The following is a 12500-nucleotide window of genomic DNA, read 5'->3' as shown; positions in this document are numbered from 1 at the left end:
TTAACAACAGGTGACACCGGCAGACCGTTTGTGGAGCGCGGCGACAAAATGGTTTAGCATTATTCGTACGGTCGATCGAACACGGCGCACTTGCCGGTGTTTCTGGGTGGAAAACAGCTGATGAATCGCGTCGATTGTTTACACTACCGGTCTACTACTTGCTCGGTTCCGCCGATTTCAATGTACAACCGTAAACAGTCCCTAGTGCGCCGATGCAACGAAGGCACGGATGGAACGCATGCGCCACTGAAACATGTCGAGTTCGGTCGTTCATGTCCCGCGTTCTCGCGTGCTCGTTCCATCGCCCTGTCCCCGCATCCCTGATTCGAACTCACAACAAGGGTCACTCGATGGGTCAAATCAAGCGAAACCCTTCCTAGCGCGTGTGGCCAGTTTTTTGTGGACTTTCGATTAGTGCCGCTACTTACCTCGTACATGATGTACTGCTTGCGCCATTCCGGCGTAATGTGAGCCGCCAGATGTTCGGCGAACTTCATCTTCTTCGATTGCAATCACTGGTTGTGGCCGCCGTCGAATCCCTAGAAAACCTCTACGCATCCAATCCGCGAGCGCGCGACGACGCTGACGACCACGAAGATGGAAATTTTCACTCTCGCACTCGCCCTCACATCAGTTTGACAATCGTTCGTGTTCGGACGTCGGGAAAACTGTTGGAAAACGTTCGAAGCAGGGGAAAACCGATTCAAAGCACAGCGGTTTTTTGACGGATTTCTTATCAACGACTACTCGATTGGTAAAAGCCTCAAAGATTGAAAATTAAAAGGGGAAATTTACTGTTTGAACAAACATAATTTATTTTGCCAACTTTAGAGGCGAAATGATACTAATTTCCCGAGTATCTTTCCCGAGATACTAACTCCAAGAATTTCCTCCGCTAGGTGGCTATACTGGCCGCAACGCACGAACACCGAGTCGCGGTCGTTTATTTACGGTGGGAGTTAAGTGCAGATTACTCGCGCTCGTGAGCGAGCGAGCGAGCGGTTCAGTTCGTAGCTGAGCTCGGATCCAAGCGCTTCCGGTATGCAGCAGATAGCTGCAGTTAGTTAGGCAAACTCAGTTCCAAAATTGCGCTAGTTCGTGTGCCAAATTCACGTTGTAAGTGCCATATAATAAGAGTGAACTGGTTGTGCATTTAGTGGTTTTATGCGATAATGGCAGTGGGTTGATTTGGTTTACCTTACATCACATCATCGCGAGGAATCTTGTGAAGAACGTGTGTGACACTCAGCGACAAAGATGCGTGACGATATATTTGGATTAACTGTAATGATGAGCATAAAAATGAAACGGAAATGAACGACGGTGCATACCACTTTCGGTCGCTATCTGGCGAACAGCGTGGCAATCATGAGGTGACCTTGACCAAGTTATGACCGGCGTGTAAGCGAGAACGAGGATAAACAGCGGTGCCACTAAAGCCGCATGCTGCGTTGAATGGACCCCCACTCTCCGGTTGCTACAGCGAAATCCGATCCCCTGGCCCGGTGAAAGTTAATCCCGCATTCGGTTCGGTCGATTTACAGTTGACGACAATACACCTCATTTAGCTTTTGTTATTTACTTTTACTAAAACAGCCAGCTCGGGGATGAAAGAGAGAAATATGTTTGGAATGCTCTCTTTGCTCCCTTCGTTTGCTTACAAGAAAGAATCCCCCCCATGCGTACGTGAATGACCGGTAAACGCAGATCGTGTCCTTTCGGTAACCTTTCTCCAGGCATGCATCATTGATGTACCGAAGGAGAGATGCTCCGCGAGATAGTCCTTTGAGATAGACAAACAGTTTATGAGTTGGCTGAAGAAAAAAAAACACGCTTGAATTACTGCTGCCGTAATGCGGAAAGATGAGCCTTATGTACACCATTTTCCGTTTATCGTCTACTCCGTTGTGTAAACTTTTAATCAGATTTCTTATTGGCATGTGTATTTTGTTCCATGTGAATGCTGCCTAGGATGGCGTATAATATTTTCCATTTTATTGACATATAATTGACGAGCAACTGGCCTTATCAAAGCTTAACGATGCGTAGCCATTGCCAGTTTAACATCTAGAGGGACAAAGAGCGCAGTGTTAGAATAGCAGAAGCTGTACATTCTGCGTCCCACATGCTAGCTTATCATTTTTGCAGCAACGGGCGTACTGATAACGCGGCGTTCGATTGATTTTTTTCTTCTCAAGCATCTACTTTGTCGCTTCATCCTCGACAGCCGATGACATAAGCTTTTATGATGCGTCTTTCCTTGGGTATGGCAGACTGTAATAGAAACTATGCGAAGAATTGTCTTGGATTAAAAAGGATGGCATCTTATTAGGCACTCTCGAGACAGTACATCAGTTTGCGAAATGATAGCTGCATTAGCTACCTCTTCCCACCTGTCGTCCGGCGTGCTGCTGTTCTGTTGCAGACCCTTTACGGTTTCTATTTTTGAAGCCAAATGTCAACGACCCACCAAAGTCGCGGTTTGGTCAATATGAGCATAAGTTTTATTTTTATGAATTTTGGATACGACGACGACGGTGGTTTACTAGCACGCCTGCGACACACAAGTCACCCCCAACACGACGCCAATGGTTACGCGAGCATCGCTATTTGGGGCTTCTTCGAGACCCACGGCTTTGTTAGCGATTATGATCATCTTCCCCACCGTGATTAGCATCATCCCCCCGGGGAGGGACCGCTTGGAGGAATAGACCGGGGAGTGGGTTTGTTTCAAGGCAATAGAAAACTATGAAAACCGTGCCAGTTGACTATAGAGTGTGCATATGGCCACTAGCTGCTCGATGTGGCTGCGGAACCTTGCGAAACCGGTTTGTCGAGACGTTTGAAGATGAGCCGCCAGAAAGCAATTTCAGCTCGACCCAGGGCCAAGGCCGAGGTCGAGTAAGAGCGGGTTCCTAGCATCGCCCCGAGTGAGCGCTCTTTAGAAGGACGCAGCTAGCAGCTATTGTTTTCGAAAAATACAAACAGCATCCGTCTTTTGTATCTCCGTTGACCGACTGTCCCCAATAGTAGCACTGACCAATACACGGATTCAGCCGGATCTACTGCTATAGTGTGCAGAAGGTAGCCCAGGTGTTTTGCATATTTCTTCAAGCACCTCCTCAACGACGTCAAACCAAAGCTCTTGTCTTTGGGAGGAAAAAAAGAGCACTGGCTGGCAGAAGGGCTCTATCTTACAAAAACCATACTCCAACACTTGGACAAGCTAAACTGGCAGGAAGTGTTCTCCATCGTTTCCTGCTCGACCAGCAACGAGTACCGAATTATCGACGTCATGTTTTATGTCTTTTTATGCCTCGCGGGTAACGAGTCGAGTGTAGCTACAACAAAAAAACCCTTGTTCCTACAGCAAGTCAATATTTGCCATTCAATTTGGATGCTAATGGGGGATGTAAAAGCGGTTATTCAAATCAACACAGAACGAGCCAGCAGAACGAGGTGCCGGCTAGTAGTGAAGTGGTTTTGATCGGTTGAGTCGTTAGTTGGTGGTACTGCGTGAGGGAGTACAAAATATGTTTACATCACCCACTAGTAAGTCGACTGCATTGGACTGCAACGCGTCGTCGTCGTTTCCATTGATAAAACCCCGTGGTGTAGAATATCAGTTACCTTGCGAACGTGCGTCTTTCGAAGGGCGAGTTTTTTTACCCCCCAAAACAGGATTCATGTGGGGAGCATCATCACCCTAATCGCTTGCAGGTGTTCCCCCAGCAATGGAGTGTTCCTGATAAGGCTGACCATCCCGATACGAGAACGTAACACCGGTTATCACTATCAAAACACGATAACACGTGGTTATTACACGACACACTCGCTCCACCCCACGCACTCGCTCGACGATATCCAAACGGGTTGATCTAGACATTGTGCAGGCGCACGCAAAAGACTACAAGAGAGCTTAAAAAAAAACCACGCGACAATTATAATAATTCGTTTGAATCCAGTCCATGATTGCGCATTTCTCACTCGCGTTTTTGCTGCTGTTACAGATCTCCGGCATATTCAAAGCTTTTCCAGCGGCGGTGGGGACTCAATCCGGCCATCGCCGGACAGCTCAACGGCGAACACATGCCTCGATGCTCCCTCCTCCTCTTCCACTCTCGTCTTTCGGTTGCCGAAAATGTTGCGATCGAGCAGGAGGAGGCGTGTGCGTCCCCGTGGGTGAGAAAGAGAGACAATAGCAAGATAACGCGTTTACGCGAGCCAGCGAAAGGAAACGCACTAGAAAACGCTGAGTAGACCGCATGCGATGGCATGGAGCTGGCTCGCTCGCCGGTCGGTTTCAGAAAGGTTTCCGCGCTGGTGCGATCGGTTGGTGTTTGTGCGGACGCGCCCGCTCACTCGTCGTAGTCTCGTGAGTTTAGTTTAAACCGATCTCTGTTTTGGCTAGGTACGCACGTGCACGTGAGGATCGCGATAACATTTGGTTTTTGGTGTTGGGAGTGCGAACCCTTTTCCGCCGGTTTAAAGAAACGGACTTAGAATCGTTCTTGGTTTCTGGTAGCCCCCTGTCTCCCGTTGCTAGGAACACAAATACACAAGCATAGGTTGCTTCGGTTTTAACGGAGGCGCTCCATTGATGAAAGTTTACGTTCATCAAAATCTCTCGACCTTCTGATGGCTCGCTGCTTCAGCCAGCTTCTTGGCGTTTGATTGCCGCCGTGTGAGAAAGAAACCTGTTCCCGATTTCGAAGCACAAATCTCTCTTGATCATCGACCAAGTTCACGCAGCAGGCCGTCCGACGACGCAAATCGAACGAACACCAGCGTGGCCGCCGGCGTGGCGCACATTTCGGATATTACAAAACCCCCGTACGATCGCACACAGTTGACTGACCTTCGAACGGTGTGTCGATCATCGTCATCGGAGCCGATCGTAGCAAGCCAAGCAAAGGCCGAAAACTGAGCTCCGAAAATAAAATCCATCATCAACTTGCCTTCGTCTGCTCCGTTGCAGCTTCCAGCTGGTGCGTTGTCACATGAACGCCAGATTCCCAGCGATCGTGCAGAGGAGTTCCAGAGACACCCGGTCCGGCACGACAGTGGTGCTAATTAGTCGATCAACAGCAGCAGCAGCAACCCTTTACCTCCCGTCCGACCTCGGTGTAGAGCGAGTGTATGTCGTGTAGTGTTTGTTTGTTGTTTAAGGAAAACCTCCCGAAATTGTAACCACACATATCGCCGGTAACGTAATTGAGAAACCCACAGAAATCGCCCCAGTGAAAAAAAACGGAGAGTGGCACCGAGTCGAATTCGAATGCACCGTCCCTCGAGCCCACATGAAAGTACGGACAACGTGATACGCGATAACCCGATTCCCGTCCTTGAGCCACTTGGAGGTCGGTGCGGTGTGGTGAGTGAGTGCGTGGGTGCGTGCGTGATTGGCTGTGTTTGTGATAAGAAAAATTAGTAACAACGTATCCGAACCGCAATCCAGTAGGCGTAGTAAGGACATCGTGTGCAGTTTGTAGCTAGGAAGCCAGCTTTGAGCAGCACCGTATCCGGAGTACCTGCTGGCCGGGTATCACACTGACAAACGATGGTGCTAGCCGAGCTTCTCAATCCGTCCCCGGAACAGGTGGCCGAGCTGCGACAACTGTTCAAGGATAAGCTGGAGAAGGATGCCGCCAAAGTGCCAGGTAAATTGTCGTAAGAAATTATCCACTACAGCCCACGCGGGACGAGCTTATCAGGGCGCGTCACTGTCGTGGCATTGTTTGAATTTTGTTCCACTGTTTTCGCGTGACTCACCCGCGGCCCGGTGTCAGCTGATTTCACGTTACACTCACACACCGGTAGCGTCTAGTTTTGATAAGGTTGAAGCCATTATTGGCGAGTTTTGCTGATAAAATGAGTTATTTCTCTGCATTGCTCGCTTGCGATGAGGATGATTTTGGATGGTTGGACTAAAGCACCTACCAGTGCAAGTCTGTCTAATGAGTATGTTAAGGATCCGCCCGAATGACGTTTCGTAAAAGCCATTAGATCGTGGTGGAAAACACTGTGGTCATTTGTTTCCCGTACGGTTGGCTGTGATAGATGGAACATATTGGCCTCATTTGAGCACGCAATGCAAGACGAGAGATCGCGCTTCACTCTTGGTAACACCACAATGGTCATCATACGCGACTGTAACGAAGATGCACCCTCCGGTAGCAATAGACACTCCTCATCGTACCGTAACCCACTTACCACATCACATGCGTTGCCAAATAGTCTGCTGCCGAACGAACGCGCTTCGTTCATCAACGTTTGGCTCCATCCACAAGCTGAGCTTTCTCGCTGGAGATAACCACGACACACCGCGGCCTCGCCTTCCATGGGGTAGCCAATAGCTTGTGGATGGTCAAAGCGAAAGACACCGCCGAAGGGTTGACTGTGGTTCAAGGTAGTGGGTAGCCATGCCCTTCTGTTTCTACTCTATTCGTATTGTCTTTTTTCCCATGTCCTACGCTTTCGTGGTAGCGTGACTTCAACTAAAAAGACTCTCGATTTCATGCGGACCACGGGTGTAAAACAGAAGAAACAATTTTTCTCATTTTCTTACCATTTTTGTGGCCTATTAGTTTCACCATAAGCCAGTTTACTTCTTTTCCCTCTTCAAAGAAAAGTGAAATGAATCGTTAGACGTTACGGAATCGATCACTCTTTGGACTCGTTTACCCACAACGTCTACTTTTCTTTAATAACATTGACCTTTTTTTAATATCTTGCAGCCGGTGGATTCCACGAGCACGATACGAAATGGGTCTTTGAGACTGATATGTGGTTGAAAAAGTTTTTGGAAAACAACGACGCTGTCATGAAGGACTCCTTGAAGCAGCTCTGGGAAACCATGGAATGGCGGAAAACATCTGGCATCAATGGTAAGTTCAAAGGCAAATCGATAACCGTTCAATCGTCGAGGATCTTTCCAATTGATTTTATGAAAAATTGTATCCTTTTGCAGATATACGGGAGGATAACATCCGGATGGAGTATATCAACGATGGTTTGATGTTTCCTCGTGGCCGCGACGTAGATGGAAAGACGGTGTTCATCTTCAAATCCAAGCTGTACGTTCGGGGGTCCCGTAATTTGGACGATCTAAAGAAGTGCTTCCTCTACTGGATTGAACGGATCATTCGCGAAGCGAATGACGATCTGGTGACGATCGTGTTCGATCTGACTGATGCCGGACTGAGTAACGTAGATATGGATTACACAAAGTACATCATCAACACCTTAAAAAACTACTATCCCTGCTCGGTAAACTACATTCTCATTTACGACCTGCCGTGGATACTGAATGGTACGTGAAAGTGTCTCGTTCTTACCCAGATTTAGACAATAATTTTATGGTGTTGTTTGTGTTTTTAGCTACTTTTCAAATTATCAAGAAACTGCTACCCGCCAAAGCCGTCGATCGGTTAAGAAACATCAACAGCAAAAACATTAGCGAGTACATTGACGAGGACAATATGCTAAAGTGTTGGGGTGGCAAGGATGATTACGTGTTTAAGTTCATTCCGGAAAGCCAGCAGACCAAATTGGAACCCCTCGAACTTCAGCTGACGCAGCCCAGCAATGGTGTTGCCAATGGATTCCTGTCCAAAAAGGTATGTTTCCAAGTGTTTTTATTCGCATTCTTGGTTATTAATATTGTTTGTTCGTGTGTGATCATTTAACTAAATTAATATAAACCTGTTCCGGAGGGCATAATTACTTCTCGCGGTGCTCACCAGAAACGGTGGCTGTTTGCTGGTGAAAAGCATGGCCATAACAATGTTTTTTTACCAAGACAATGGAAATAGTGTTCAGAGGTGTTATTCATTTAAATCCAGCTTGTTTTGTGGATAAGAAAACTATATTAATGCATTGCTAACTTGGTCCCATCACATTCTGTTCTAACCAGATCGGAAAAGATGGTTTAATAGAATAAGGAAAGGTGCCTGGCGTTCATGGGCGGTTCAAAGCAACAATACTAATCATTTATGCACATCAACTTATCGACCGTTGATGTGCATCATCTCTCAAGCATTGCACTCGGGGAAACATAACGGTGAAGTGGTTTATAAAACAAAAACACTTGCACCAAAAGACATTTCCACTTACTTTTGCTCTCATTGCTCTCTTTTCCAACTGGCAGCGTTGAATGTTGCTCCGCGTGGTTGACCTATGCTGGCGAAGGATGCAGACGAGCTGTAATGCTGATAGCGATATGAATTTTTTGTGTTTTTACACATGTTACACATTAGAGTTTTTGATGGTAGCAGTACCTGTACCTTTTAAGTATTCTACACGATGTTCCCGAATAAAATCTTTTTAATGTTTTAATCATGAAGTGCATAATGTACGATCGTGCTGATCGTCGTACTCGTCAATCTTAAGTTTGTTGTTAGACTTTAGTGACTATATCTAAAGTAGGTTAAGCGGTATAGTGACAATTTTAAAAGTTTGCGATTATGAGCTCTTTAAATTTTACTAATCTTTCTAACGCCCAGCATAACTGCACTTCCAACAGTGCTCACTAGTACTGTCCCCGTGAACGTGACCGTTTAGATGCGGATCAGTACATAAAACCAAACTTTTTCCCATCCCACGAACGCCATGCCGGTTCCAAAACGATTTACTCTATGTACTCGACCGCGTGGTGACGCTTGCCTGGCGTCTTGCTCGCTATGGTGCGTATGTGCAAGGCTCACGCGTCTGTGCGTGGCCACGAGTGAAAGGTGATACCGTGGTGGGACGATGGAATTACCGCCCGAGCGCAGTAATTTCGCGGCCGTTGATCACGACAGACAGAAAGGAGTGAAGTTACCGTGGCCAGAGCAGAGCACCATGTGCTTTTGACGAGTCGAGTCGAGGTTTAGTTATCAAGTGCGGGTGTTTGCACTGTCGGTTTTCGTGTCGTGCCAAGAAGAAGTGCCTTTTTGCGGACTAGTAGCAAGGTTCACCCTGGGCAACGGCATCGAACCATCGGCCTTGGCTGTTGTTCGTATCTTTCGTATCTAGCAACGACACTTACGATATGTTGTGGCATGGCAGCAGTTAGGAACTGCTGAAGAACCCACCAAAAAGGCAGTTCATAACGACTTTGCTGACTCGCGAACTCGCGACCGCTCGTATCTCTCTCTGTCTGTGTTGTACCAACCGACGGGCACGTGCGGCTATCGTTAGTCGTATTCTTGTTTCACTTTCCATTTTGGAAAAATCCAAAAATAAGTATCGATTGCTTCCTGTACCGTGTCTAGTTACGTCAGGCAGCAGCAGGTCAGCGGGGGTGAGCACCCTAAATCACTTCAAAACATCAACCAGCCGCCAACGCACGACCAGCACCGGAGGAGATACAGCACAGTGGTGACCGTAAAGCCCATAAAAATTTGATGCATTCGCAATCAATACGCAGCAGTGAACGACTGTTTCCGCGCACGAGGTTTGGCAGTGATTCCCGGTCCTTTCAACGGTCAATCTTTCGATAACGATTACGTGTGAATAAGGTGCTGTGCTCACGATCATCCTCGTCGTGTTCTTGATTCCTGTTGTGAAATTCTTCACCTACAACGACGATCCCCTTTGCTGAACAAAATGACTCGGGTAATTTCTTGGTCCAATAAGCTTCTGATTTGTACGATAATAAGTCCCTACGTGGCCGTAATTCTAATGCACGATAGGAAACACTCATCATCACCTGCACGCCGGCAATCATTAGCCAACAGATGCACCAGGTGCCGGGTACCGGGCATCGGGCACCGGTCTTTACAAGTTATGCAAGCACCAACCGTAGCTGGCTTTGCAATACCAGCATGTCTCCTAGGCGACTGTGCTGATCACGGTCGTCACAGCAGTGGCTTTCACCCATTCAAGAGTTTGCCATCTGTGTTGCTCACCAGCGCATGACTCAATACCTAGGTACATCATATGATTCCAATCTGCAACGCTCAACTGTGCCATGTGCCGTACTGCCACCACCGAAAGGACGGATAGAAGAAACGGCGAATAAACAACGTTTTGTGGAGGCAGAGCTAAGTGAACCGCAGTTAGAGTAGGGACGCGGAGGTTTGATGGCCTACGAATAAAACCGGTTATAGCTGATGATGCAAACTTTCGGGGGGCGCCAAACCAAACGGGCGGGCGCGCAATTGCTCAGACTGCGTTTAAGCTAAGGGAAGAGGCCCACTTGCATCAGCATCAGCTACCAGTGTGCTACCAAAAAACGGTGATCTCCATCAGTGGGTGACTTTGAAAAGGCGGTTTCGTTAGTCCATTAGTTTCGGGTTTTTTTAGGTACAAAATGATGCAAGGGCACTCGGGCATGTGTGCTACCTCATTCAACAAACCGTCAGACAAAAAAAAAACGAAGCCTCCGTTGTGCCGGTGTACTGGTCGTTTTGAATCGGTCGATATCGAATTTCGAACTCGATGTTTACAAGGCCAAGTTCAAGTGTCACAGCTGTATTTCAAACCGTTGCCAACAGTTAATTTATCCATTTGCACTCCAAATCAATTTCAGCACCTTTGGTTCATCTTATTAAGTGCAAATTCTTCCTTAAGATAAAGCATTTTAATTGAGAAACCACGCAAACTCATGTCAAGTCATGGCGGCTTGCAATCGGCTGTGGTTGTCAAAATGGCCAGCTGAAACAAAAGCGAGATTAACCGGGCCGGAAAACTAAAATCTTTTGTGCGATTTTAACCAGAATCCACGAACGGAAGAACTAATTTTTAACCGAGGAATCAATCATCACAGATTGGGAACAGGATATCACTTGCCGCGATTTCGGTCCCCGCCATACTTTCGCCCGAATAATCGATAATTGCAAAAAGCAAAAGCAAGTCATGGTTGGTCTGGTGATTTAGCTGGAAAATCTCTTTTGCATCTCGCTAGTTTTGGATAGTTGCTCAAGCAAACAGCGCTCGGTCGTTTTCTTCGCCGTGCCCATCGAGTGCTCAATAACGAGAAAAGTGTTTTAAGTGTTTTAGCAAATCCCAGCATCCCGCCGTCGTGTGATTAGTTGTTGTGTTGTTTGAGCGTCGCTTTTTTTACCAACCTGATCCCGCTTGCCGTGTTTAGCGCCGTGATTTCCCGGTTAAATCGCACCGCCTAGCCCTGTAGACTGGAGCTATTTTTAAACTAGCAATATTTATATTCTACGGTCGGGTTCGCAAAACCCATCATCACCGTTTTGGTCTGCTTGGACGACGCGAAACTAGACCATCGAGTGCAGCTGCGCCGGGCGATTCTTCCCGGAAAACCGACGGCAAGCAGAGAGCTCAGGCACTTCTCGCTTCGGTGCCGTGGTAAAATAGTGCATCGAGTACGCACCAGTTCTGGATTCCTCCGAAACACCGACAGCTTTTATCCTGAAATCCCCGAAATTATCTTCGCTTTTCCTCACATTCTCTTCTATTTCTATCTTCCGTTGTTAGGTGCACTTTGCGAACCTCAGCCCCCCCGAAACGCCAATGAACGAATCGGCCACCAATAGTTTTCCAGAACATAACGACGGTAAGCTTGCTGGGGGATTCATGCGTTTTGGCAATCTTGCGCTTTATTAACCCGGCGATCATAAAGTAGCGAGACATTAATTATAAAACACACCGGGGGATCTGCTTCAATGTGGCCATATTTGCTGGGTGGTGTCCGGGAACACATTTGTGCAGAACATTCAAGCTTTTATGTAACTTTGCCGCATTTTTGGGGGCAGTGTGACTTTGTTTTTAATAATTAATCCCCGCTGGGCGCCTGAGTAACCTTCGGTGGTTCCGTTGCCATGGTGGTGTTTGTAATTCATTGAATTATGAATGATTCCAACGATACGCTTCGCATTGCTCTAACCCCTCTATTTGTCGCACCCTTTATCTCTGCCCCTATTTAACCACCTGGCATCTGCCCCCTCCCATTCCGCCCCACCGCAAATTATAGCTGTTGGCAGTTGTTTATCTGCCGTTGATATGCTTCATCCTGCTAACTCTGCTGCGGTCTCTTACGATTCCCCAGGCGAAATGTTGCGAATCAATCCACCGAACATCATCATTTTCTCTAAATCTGGAAACGATCTGGTCGGAACGGTGGAGATTACCAATGTAGACAGCAAGCCCGTGACGTACAAGGTGAGTGGTGGCCGTAATTAATACTCTGGTGGAGTGCGGAATCAAACAATTGACGCTAATCTGGTGGTTTTTTTTCTCACGTTTTAGGTGAAAACGACGGCTCCGGAAAAGTTCCGCGTGCGTCCCAGCACCGGCGTGCTGCTGCCATCGGCAACCGTTACCATCAACGTCGTGCTGCAGCATGGCCAGCAGGTTAACATCATCAATCGAGAGAAGTTTTTGGTGATGTGTATGGGGCTTACCAGTGATATGTCGAGCAATCCGCAGGATTTAGTCGAACTATGGAAGGTAGGATACCGGCACACACGACACATCCGGTCGATTCCGGCAACCACTAGCAACAAATCTAACCAATCTTTCTTCGTTCCAATCCACAGAACACCTCC

At 47.4% G+C, this 12500-nt stretch overlaps 2 protein-coding genes across 5 annotated transcripts in view; one reads left to right on the top strand and one right to left on the bottom strand.

Annotated features, from left to right (window-relative positions):
• LOC126574968 (xenotropic and polytropic retrovirus receptor 1) overlaps positions 1–610 on the bottom strand; it is a 4081-nt gene extending 3471 nt beyond the window's left edge. Inside the window, exon 1 of the mRNA XM_050235410.1 lies at positions 429–610. Coding sequence (XP_050091367.1) covers positions 429–497 — 69 coding nt within the window. The 5' untranslated portion in view covers positions 498–610. The remainder of the gene's footprint in view (positions 1–428) is intronic.
• Positions 611–1002: 392 nt separating this feature from the next.
• Positions 1003–12500, top strand: part of LOC126575781 (motile sperm domain-containing protein 2-like) — a 12259-nt gene continuing 761 nt past the window's right edge. The window contains exons 1-10 of one of the 4 annotated variants that reach the window (XM_050236647.1): positions 1008–1116; positions 4011–4182; positions 4979–5660; positions 6738–6887; positions 6971–7312; positions 7381–7619; positions 11431–11509; positions 12002–12114; positions 12202–12402; positions 12492–12500. The exon at positions 12492–12500 is cut by the window's right edge and continues 761 nt beyond it. In XM_050236647.1, coding sequence (XP_050092604.1) covers positions 5561–5660; positions 6738–6887; positions 6971–7312; positions 7381–7619; positions 11431–11509; positions 12002–12114; positions 12202–12402; positions 12492–12500 — 1233 coding nt within the window. In that variant the 5' untranslated portion in view covers positions 1008–1116; positions 4011–4182; positions 4979–5560. Of the gene's footprint in view, positions 1117–4010; positions 4183–4221; positions 5661–6737; positions 6888–6970; positions 7313–7380; positions 7620–11430; positions 11510–12001; positions 12115–12201; positions 12403–12491 lie in introns of those variants that run through there. The other 3 variants (XM_050236645.1, XM_050236646.1, XM_050236648.1) reach the window with 3 other exon arrangements.

This window comes from Anopheles aquasalis, chromosome 3 (assembly GCF_943734665.1).
Source record: "Anopheles aquasalis chromosome 3, idAnoAquaMG_Q_19, whole genome shotgun sequence".
NCBI classification, from domain to species: domain Eukaryota; kingdom Metazoa; phylum Arthropoda; class Insecta; order Diptera; family Culicidae; genus Anopheles; species Anopheles aquasalis.
The sequence above is the reverse complement of the archived record's forward strand: the minus strand, read 5'-3'. Positions and strand labels throughout refer to the sequence as shown.